At 47.8% G+C, this 10999-nt stretch overlaps 1 protein-coding gene across 1 annotated transcript in view; it reads right to left on the bottom strand.

The window, feature by feature from the left end:
• Nucleotides 1-512: 512 nt before the first annotated feature.
• The window catches only part of LOC144937290 (uncharacterized), a 147065-nt gene continuing 136578 nt past the window's right edge, over nt 513-10999 (bottom strand). The window contains exons 6-7 of the mRNA XM_078864697.1: nt 9724-9832; nt 513-9225 (exon numbers count right to left, since the gene is read on the bottom strand). Of these exons, the coding sequence (XP_078720823.1) occupies nt 8736-9225; nt 9724-9832 (599 nt within the window). The 3' untranslated portion in view covers nt 513-8735. The remainder of the gene's footprint in view (nt 9226-9723; nt 9833-10999) is intronic.

The raw sequence follows: 10999 nt of genomic DNA, 5'->3' as shown, positions 1-10999 counted from the left end.
TTTATGACAATAATTTCATTATTTTATTTTTATTTTTAAAAATGTGTGATTTTTTTGTTTTCTATTTACGTGACTTTACCGAAAGACCCAAGAATACGGAGACTGATAATAGGGTTTTCCCCCTTTTTCTGGCAACAAAGCAGGTGTTAAGATGTTAAAACACCAAACTGAAACCTTTTACAAGGAATCATGTCTGCATTAACCACAATTCTTGTAGTCAGAATTCAAACAAAAAACATACACTGATAATATTATATGCATTGTCCTTGAAACTGATTGCGCCACACCAGAGACAGCTTTCTTTTGAGCCTCGTCTCAAACGGTGTTAGACCAGAGGACGCCTGGTCTAACACCACTGGTCTAACACTGTTTGCGACGAGGCTAAAAAGAAAGCTGTCTCTGGTATGGACCAATCAGTTTCAAGGACGATGCATATATTATCAGAGTATGTTTTTTTTGTTGCATTCTGACCACAAGTATTGTGGTTAATGCAGACATGATTCCTTGTAAAAGGTTTCAGTTTGGTGTTTTAACATCTTAACACCTGTTTTGTTGGCAGAAAAAAGGGGAAAACCCTATTATCAGCCTGAATATGGAGACTATCTGCCAATTAATAAAATAATAAGGCATTACAAAAAATTAACTAATGCATTGCCTAAATTAACTTCTCTTTTACAAATGAGAATGGGGTTTCACTTACCCCGAGATTTAGCACTTTCAAGTAAATATTTGCGTTCAAATTCTGAAGAATTGTATTATTATTAAATAAACCAAGCTGACAGAATTTTTTCCCCAAACGGCAAACAAATTCTAATGCCTTTGGGTCAATTGTAAATCTATAGCAGATGACGAAAATGTTTTCTGCATTTTGTTTCTCAATTTGCTATTAAAGCTGACCCTCCTCCTCCTGGGACAGGATTCCTGGATATTGTTTTTGTGTCGAGCCATGCCCCAAGCATGTCTGAAAAAAATGGTGCCATGTGATGTCTCCGGTCGATGGGATGGCTGTGCCCCAGTCAACCCTAAATGTGATATACGGCAGTTGAACAGACATCAGCTTCACGCGCAACACCTCGGTTATAATAAGATACACTATATATATATTTATAAACATGCACTGCTATACAAGTACGTCCCGTACATCACTAGTTCGTTAAAAATAATAATGTATTCACATGTATTCATACGAGGCTTGGGCCAGCAAGCCATTACACGTCTATAAGATATTTTTTTCTCCCTCTCAATATTATCGTGATTATTTTATAATATAAGTGTTGTTTGATTACTTTTAGTGTCATGGTTACAGCAGAAATGTATATAAAAAAACACTTTGGGCCAATACACGTGGGTGGCATGGGGGGGGGGGCAGATCCTGCGCATTTTGGCAGAACAAAAAGGGAAAAAAACCCGCCACAACAGCAGAAAATGCCTCTCCTCCAACACACGAACCGCGCTCTCCCCACTATAAATAAAAATATTTGTCTGCAATTTAGCAAAAAAAGTGGCGGCATTCACTTTGCTGTGGAACGCGCACGGATTTGCGTGCGTGCGTGTGCTCTGTCTACGCGGTTAAGACTCTGGCGAGCTCCCCCATCGAGAACCACAAACAGGAGCCGCTCATCGCCACAAAAGATCCCCCTACCCGCCACGTCCTCCTGATCGAGGGTGGCTGATGCATTCGGTGGGCAGTGGCAGCACGAAGCTCAACCCGACAAACACATCACTGTCCAGTGCTGATCACAGCTGGCTGCGGTCACGGCTGGCCGCGGTCACCGTTCGATGTTTGTTGGCACGCACGCAAATGGAAGTGACGGCAACTGCTCAATGCGAACAAGTCTGGCGGCTTTGAGCCCCTCAATGATTAACATGTCCCTCCCGGCTTGTGGAGTGTTGAGATGTGGCCATATTGATGGTTTATTAATCCAAATTGTTATTTTGTAAAAATTTTTACTGGTGCCAACGATGTATGTACATCCTCTTGGGGTACATTAATGGACTTTTTCATATTTTCTTACTTTACTGAGTATACCTGGGTGCATATACCTTATGAGGATCGTTTTTTTTTAGTCCAGGTGCCATATAGGTGTTAAGCCAGTCATTGAAGAGTGTGCGACAAAAAATGTTGTGTCTGGTGAAAAGCCACAGATGAACACAAACGTTGCCGCACAGAGACGCTGTCATGAAAACATATTGGCTGTACCGTGCATCTGCAACCTACTTGCTGCACTGCGCCATACTACGGGCACCAAGTTTTTAAAAAAAATCAAGCATATGACTATATCATCATCATAACTGCCTCTTGATCCTAGAACTGTTTTCGGAATCTGTGATCTGCCAATGCAGCTTTCGAGTTTTGCTGGTATAAGTGGCATGCGAGGTTAGCAGAGCAGGGAAGTCAACTTAACATTTCAATGGCACGACAAACAATATCAAACGTGCACTCTTGTGACTGTGATTGGCGGTTCCAGTACATGACAGCAAAAAGATAGCCATTTAAGGAAAACAACCAAAACCCCCAAGTGCCGGTTTGTGCTGTGGATGCCTCCAGGCTGTTTCCACACAAGTGTCACGCACCGTGACCCAAGAGAAGAGCGAGCTGCTGAAGTGTGGTGGTATGCGATCCTGTCCAGCTGAGCTCTGATGGATTAGAAAGATCCCCCAAAGTGTGCCGTAGTTTGGGTCTTCTGAGATTTTGACATTTCCAATGATTCCTTATAACCCCAAGTGTCACCACATTGGATCGCTCGCTGGGTCACGGACATTGAAGATATTGAAGATTCTGAACAATTCTACCTGTGCCATGAAACTGGCTGCTTGAGTATTTGGGCGTTTCCAATGGAATCCTGAGAATCCTAGATGTTGCTTTGTTTTTGGTTGTTGGGAGTCTAGAGTGTTTACACTGGATCCTGCCAATCCTATTCATGGCAGTTTGGCTCCCTGAGCCTTGTGGATTTCCATTGAACCTTAAGAATCATAAACATGTCAGTGGGGCTTAGACTACAGCAATTAGCATCTCACACCGACATGTCAAGATCATATTCATGTTTCCACTTTGCCTCGTAACACGACCACAAAAACACAGCTGGGACGTGGTTGGTGTTACAAACGATGAGAAGTGGATTGTGGATAAGCGAGATGCAACTTCCAATGGGTCACGTGGGAATGTTAAATAAAAGTACAAGATGCGCGCAGGGGCGGGGATTGTGCATCAGCCCCCAAAGGTAGGCCCACCACTTTGTGAAATGAGAGTGATGCGGCATTGATGGCACCTACTGGTAACCCCTCTGAAAAGGGGAGCCTTTTTGTGGACAGCCACCACCGAATACGTGGATAGGAGCCTTCCTCGTCCACTGCTGCCAATACCACTCGGACATTTGCCCGGCATTTGGCTGTGCGAACACTCCTACTGTCACTCCTGAATGCACGTGTGTCATGGCAAAACATAGTGCATTTCACTTTACACGTCTGGCAGTGCGCGTTACATAAAGTGTCAGTTATTGGGAAAAAAACACGAATAAAATACCGTACTATTGTACAGTATACATAAACCCACGTGCCTAGATTTAGAATTCCATTATTTTTGTTCTGCTCCTGACAGCTGATCGGGTCAAAGAAAGTCAGGTGATACCCATACGTTCACGCTATTGGCTGATCTGTGTGTAAGCCAAAAGTTCCATATGCAGGTGCCATAATACCCCGGAGTAGCAACAGTGACATGAAATGGCAGCGGGCGGTAATGTTTTAAAGCCGTCTCTGTGACATAAAATAACTACAAAAAGCATCCCGTTATTTCCATATGGGTGTCATTCTCAACACAAGTAGCGGCTCTTTGCGATATATATCATTGTTGACTTTGTGTTACAAGCAACATAAACGTGTGATAATTCCCTCGGTCACTGGCTTTGGGCAGTATCAATTGGAATTCTGCTATATTTAGTAATGATTGCAACCCATAGCCGATGCTTTTATTAGTCATTCGACGAATGGAATAAAACTGCCAAATGTATATTTGAGATGGGCCTACTCTAATACATATTGAGATATAATGTCAAGTCACACTCAAAAAGTTTTGAGAACGGGAAGTCAAATTGACTCGTGGAGCGATCCACGCACAGGATCCGGTGCGTGACGGCTGTACTGAAGGATTCGTACGGAGTAAACGCGAGGCATTTCAACAACAAGTGGTGGCTTGGAGGGGCTCAATCATGGCCAAGTCAAGAATACTGAGCCAGCACCACCGAGATGCTGAGTTTTGATCCAGAGCTACCACCCACACTAGGTAAGTAAACAAAGCCTGCACTGACAGCAGCGTGGGTTGTGGCTGGGTGGCTCAACATGCTCATGGCCAGAGTAGAGACACAATACTACCGAGGTCCTGCGTTCCATTCCACATCAGATTGCCGCTACACAAGAATCCATGATTATATGGTGGCTCAAAGATGGATTTTGGTTGTCATAGTCACCGAGAAGCTATCCCTGCCGCTACCCCCCCTGTACCCACTCACGACTCCTGGCTACGCGGACTCCCCCTGCCTTCCACAGCCGCCACCAACACCACCACCCAAACCAGCCCAAGCACATGTCCGGGGGGAAGGAGCGGGGCCTGAACAGAACAAGGCGGGGGCCTAAAGAGAAAGGTCTCAGAGTTTACAGAAGTTGACCTTCCCTGTTGAGTTAAGGTAATAGATCCAGCGCATCGAACACGCGTGGCAGGCAACGAGGCCACAAATGTGGCACCACAGCCCAACAAGTTGGGTTTTTGATGCTTAGAAACGTCGATGACCTCAGCCCGGTCACTCATGACCACAACACAACAACAAAAACTTAATCGTGCATATTCAAATTTTTGCTTCACTTGGCCTGGCCCAGGTGCCAGGGGCCTTCGTCCGATGACAATACAAAAAACCCTCCCACGGAAACGAGCATGGGTGCTGGTGCTGTGTTGAGATACCCTGAGTAGAAGCCAATCTGTGTTGTCGTATGATAAGTGAAGGGCATTGCTCCGCTGCTGCTGACAGAGGGGCTGCAGAGTGGGAGCTTCCGCTGTGCGGACCCCAAACAGTGCAACTGGGATTTAATCGGTGGAGAAATCTTAAGGTTTAATAAAAAAAACAAAGTGCATCTGAATTAAAAAAAAATCAAAATTTTCAAACCATTTTGGTTACCTTTCATCATATGCGCACACATGAATATGCCAAATTTAAATCGATATTGATGAATTTTTTTTTACTTTTGATATTTTTTTCGAGTAAAAAAAAGCCTTGTTGGCTTTTTTTCCTGCAATGTCCACAACACGTTGATTTTTGTTGTTATCTTGGCAGAAGATTATTGTCCTTTCACCAATGGCCACTGCAATCAGTGGTCTGGAGGAGGAGGGACCACTACCCATCCACCCACTGAGAAGACTGACGTGAAAACTAAAATTTTAAAAAAGAATTTCAAATGAAAGCATTGCACATCGGCTTGGTATGGCTTTTAGAAGCGGGGGGTAGTAGCGTGGCAGGGAAGTGAAGGAGGTGAATCTTAATGCCTGGCACACCGCGAGGGGGTGCCCACGCGCGTGGTGGTCTCCTGCCGGGAGATATCTGGGCGCACGTGCTGCACCCACGCTGCCAGGACTGACGACGCCCGCATCAGAAATGCAATCCAGTAATAAGCGCCATTCTTTGTGAACTGGGATTTGCGTGAAGCTTCTGAGATGGCGAGAGTGTACGTATCTCACAAGGTACTGGTCCGATATATATAGATTTGGAAGGCATTGTTCAGTGTCACTCAACAGTAATTGTTGAATACCAGTCTACCACCAAATACTGCATGAAGCAATGCCCAACACCCATAGATCCTGTCTTGGGCAATACCAGGACACTGCTTCCTCAAGGAAGACGCAAGCCCACAACACAAGCAGCTGTGCTGTAGATGTATACCATGGCTGTTTTTTTAACGGAGCATCCGGCACAAGTCTGAACTAGCGTTGTTAAACAAGTGTTCATTATTTAAAGTAACTTAAAGCCACTTCCAGACACACCACCGTAGCGCCGCCTGTAGTGGCGTCCCTCGGCCCAGCAAAACCCGACCACGTCGCAACGCATGCCGGGAGCAGCTCCACACGGCCCCACGTGGCCCCACATGGCCCCATGAAGATCGGCGTCGAGAGGGATTTGAAACTCATAACGGTGGCACACCCTGTACCGTAGCTGAGGTTCACTCGACTTACGAACACCTCAACCGCCGCACCACCGTAACGGCAACGATGAAAGCAACCAACCACTCTTTGGCCTGCGCCTTCCCATAAAATGGTGCCTAGTATCAGGCAGTACCCTGCGAGACCGATGGTCGGTACGTCACCATGTTGCGAGCACGCGCGTCAGGATCGCCAGCGTCGATCAGCGCCGCTGGTTGGCTTCTCCCCACGGTGCCGAAGTCATCGAGAACGCTCAGTGACGATGCGCCAGAACGTGATGTATTGGAGCTGCAACTAATTGGCCAACTGTGTTCGATAATAAGGACGCCACTGGGAGCTATGCACTTTTAAATCTAGATTAAAAACTCATTTCCTTAGAACTGCTTTTTGTGTTTAGTTTGTTGTCCTTCCCCCACACCGCCGATAAGCACGGTCGGCTACATAAGGTGAAAACGAAGTTCAATGCACATACGTACAACTGTGTAAACAAAGGTCAGGTCAATATTAAAAAGTGCTCAAAAACAAAGTGCCTATCCAAGAACGACCTACGGAGTCGGTTTCTTGGACGGTGAGTGATGGGGCCTTAAGCAAATTCTTTTTCGCTCTGTTCTGCTCAATCGTGAATCCAACTGTATATTATTTCCATAAACAATGAGTTATTGATTAGTTGACAACAGCTCTGTGAATTTGTTGATAGTGTTCATCAGTGCTGTCTCAGGATTCATATGGTTATTAATTAGGATATCAATAAGTGTAGTAAGCGTCGAGACAAGGACTTTATCGCAGGTGAGACAAGGATTTTATATCGGCTGAAACGAGGCGGCTTTTGTACTGGACGAGACAAGGGTTCTGTGTTTGTTGGGAGTCCTGTGATCCACAACTTCCGTTGACATTGTCACAATCCAAAAGTCGCAAGTACAACATCTAACACAATTGATTAGACTTCAATATCACAGCTAATTGACAACATGTTGCAGCTCCAATACGTGAACTTTCACACTGTTACTTTTCTTAAACGCAAAACATTCTGTAACAAGCAATGGTGTGGGATGACTAAACAATCCCGGGCATATTATTATTAAACACTACACAAGTTTGGTTCTGATGGGAGAATACGGTACGAAATAATCTGATTGAAACACGAGTAACGCAATGTAACGTAACGAAATGCTCAAATCTTCACCAATGAAACCACAGCAGTCAATGCCATTTACCTAAAAACACACACGAGGGTTTCCGCAAAAAACCGAGACTCATATTTTGACCGCAGCAAAGCAGCGGGGACATGGTGGGCGGCAGGGACACGGTGGTCGGCAGGGACGCACGTCAAAGGAAGAGGGAGCTGCAGTGCAACGCCTCGCCGCTTTGCCGTTCTATTGGCGCGCTTCGCCCCACACCACCGCCGGTGGTGGTGAGCGTGACGGGGCGAGACTCCACCTGGCGCCACGACGGGGTCACGTACGGCGCCGTCTGCTTGGTCCGCGTGTCCACACCCACCCGCCGTTACGATCCCTCGCCCCCTTGCCCGACTGCCAAGGGCCCAAAATTTCACTAAATCTAGAGGGGAGGGCCACGGTTGTGTGTCTGTACCGCACAGCTTCTTGCCACAAAACACACACAAAAAAAGAGGTATTGCTGCAAGTCTGACTGGATTGGCCTGCCAGTGAAATAAACGTGTAAATCTCACCGATGTCAGTACAAGCATTCATCCTCGCTATGCGAGCCAAATGTTGACGAAATTGTGCATCCACCCACGGTGTTTTCCGTGGCATGCTGACGATGGAAAGTTAGCCAGGAGGCATTTTATGGGTTAATGGAAAAAAAAATGTCTCTTTCATTTACAAAGTGGGACCCTTATTATGCCATTATCCACCTCAAATTAATTTGGACATTAAAATCGTCCAGCGCACTGCGTTACTACTTGACATTGAGTTTCAACGTCGCAAAATGCGACATATGTACGTGCATTGGATCCCTTAATTCGGCTCAGCCTCGAATGTGCCATTTCAATTCCAGGAATCGGATGCACGTACACATATGCACGGTCGACTGACAGGGACGGTGAGCACTCGCACTTACTCCACCTCCGACAACACAAAGCGACGTAAATAATAAACAAAAACAAACCCACGGCCCTGTGTCACGGCAGCTGGCGCGTATGAACCCATCGAAGGAGCACAAGAAGTAGCAACAACACCTCAAGCCTGGACGTCGCCGCCGCCACCGCCGCTACTGCGTTAATACTCACGATAATTTTTTGCATTCAGCTTCAGGGCGCTTTGCTTTTTAACACCTCAATTATTAACGTATTTTTGTTTTGTCGATGCTGGTAAATAATACAAAAAACTTTCGGTATTATTTAAATTTTTCCAAGTCGCGCTAGGTTTTGGGCCGAGCGCGCTCACAGTGCGTGATGACGGAGCGGGGGCCGGTCTGCTCGGCGGTGACTGCCGGCGCGGCCGCGGCCTCAGGCGCCGCCGCCGCCATGGCATCATCGCCGTCATCTGCGCGCTCCTCCAACACGGCTGGGCGCCGCTTCTTGATGGGCAGCGTGTCAGGGGCCAGCCTCCGCTTGAGGCAGCGGGGGGGGCGGCACTGCCGCCCCCGATGCGCCGTTGCTGGGTGCGCGTGCCGTCCGCAGGTCCAGCGGGGCGTCCTCGCCTCCCGCGGCTCCGCCAACGCCGCTGCCGCAGCAGCGAATCACGTCGGCGCCGTCAGAGCGGCGCGCGATCACACTGTCGCGGCTCGGGCACGGCCGTTCGCTTTTGATGGCGCCGTTGACCCCGTTCCACGGCCGCTCGTCTCGGCTCGGGCCGACGACGACGGATGCTCCGACACCGTTGTCGCTCGGACCGGAGAGTTTCTGTGCGATAGGAGTGCGGGGGCCGCCGCCGTTTCCGCGGCCGTCTTCACGGTCACCGCCCGTCGAGTCCTCTCGAGCCGCTTTGCCGGCGTCGTGGGTGGGGGGCCGCCCCCCCCGAGCGGGTGCCGCCGCCGCCTCGTCCTCACGCGCTTGCTCGGCCGGCAGTGGCAGAGGGGGGTCCCTGCGGTGAGATCGAGGAAATGCGGTCTTCGAAGACCGCCACTCGGCCCGTGTAAGTGTGAGTGTGCATCCACGCGAGCGTTGTGGGAGACTACGGTGTGGTGGCTAGTCAGGCGGCTCACCGACAAGGCGACGAGCGGCTCACAATTCAAGAGTTGTGAGTTCAACTCCTTGTTGGTGGTTTTGGTGATGGCTGTGGTCTTAGCGGTCATTGTGGTTTTTATGGTCCTGGTGGTTTTGGTGATGGTTGTAACTGTGGTTGTGATGGTTATTTTTGTTTTGGTGGTGGTTGTTGTTGTTATTGTCATTGTGGTCTGGTGGTCGTTGTGATCTTTGTTGCTTTGGTAGTTATAGCAATGGTGGTATTGGTAATTGTGGTTGTTTTGGTGGTGGTGCTGCTATGGATGGCATTTTTGGCGTTATATGTTGGTGTTGTTGTTTCTGCTGTTGGTGATTGTGGTGATGGTGGTTTTGGTGCTTGCGCTGCTGGTGCTGGTACCTGATCTTCGGTACTGTCTTGCCGAGTGAGCTCTTGATGGTGACGCCGCGCTGGCCCTGGAAGCTTCGGCCAGGGTCACCGGGTGAGCACTTAGCACCCTTGCTGCACGCTGATTGCACACAACACCCACCATGCACCAGCATTCAGGCATAGCAAAAGTGCAAAGACAAAGACTTCCCGGATCGCTTTAACCCTTTCCCGTCTTCCCATTCCGAGATGTCGGAAAGTTGCAGGGTGGGTCTCGTTTATCGGGAAGGGGGGGGGGGGGTCGCCAGCACCACATCCAGCCACCTGTGTCTCCCCAGTGGTGATGTTTATACACCGCACCAGGCACCCATTTGAGGCTGACTCGACCTCGGGGAGGCCCATAACTGGTTCAGATGATTGCTACCACCGGTGTTGGCCGTAGGCGGGAATCGAACTCGGGTGACATAGCGCGCTAACCGCTAGGCTACCGCTCCCCACATTTGCACAGGTTCACCCACATTAATTCTAGATTTGAAACTTTCGTGACTGCAATGATTCATATTCTTAGGTTTTTTCGGTAAAGTCACGTAGGTAAAAACATTAAAAAGTAAAATAAAATAAAAATCACGACGTTTCGGAGGCAACACAAGCTTCCGTCTTCAGGTGGTACCGTCACAGCCACGACAGCTGTATCAAGTAAATGAGAGATTGCAGGAGTTACCACTGCGTTTATATAATGGTTGGAGAATGTGGTGGGGCAAGGGCCGCATACTTATTATTAATATGGTAAGGTGAGGTTTGAGACTAAGAATAGACTGCATAACAAAGGCTGAGCCTTTGTTATGGAGAGGTGCGGTTTGTGACTCAACCTGTAACAAGAAGACCACCACTAAACATGGTTAAACAGTAATGGTTGTCTGTCAAATAAGATTGGCAAATAAGTGTAGTTAAATCTTTTTTGCATGGTTAATCATATCTTTCCAATGATTACTCAGTTTGTAACCGTCATCACGGTTGAAATTATGTCTGTGTTTGTATATTTGTATGGCTTCGTGTACAAACCTTTGATGGTAGCCAGGAGGTTTGCAGAGAACCTTGGTCTCGGAAAATACAATTTCATGAGAGCCCACCGAGTTGTAGCAATGATCGGCAACGGCCGAAGAATCAGTTCTGCCGTGTTTCAGATCTGACTTGTGCTCGCGGACACGATCAGAAACATGACGTTTAGTTTCTCCAATGTAGCAATCACCACAAATGCAACTCAATTTGTAGACTCCAGGATACTGTAAGTCAGGAACGACATCCTTCA

Source organism: Lampetra fluviatilis, chromosome 18, assembly GCF_964198595.1.
Source record: "Lampetra fluviatilis chromosome 18, kcLamFluv1.1, whole genome shotgun sequence".
In the NCBI taxonomy this organism is placed as follows: Eukaryota; Metazoa; Chordata; class Hyperoartia; order Petromyzontiformes; family Petromyzontidae; genus Lampetra; species Lampetra fluviatilis.
The sequence above is the reverse complement of the archived record's forward strand: the minus strand, read 5'-3'. Positions and strand labels throughout refer to the sequence as shown.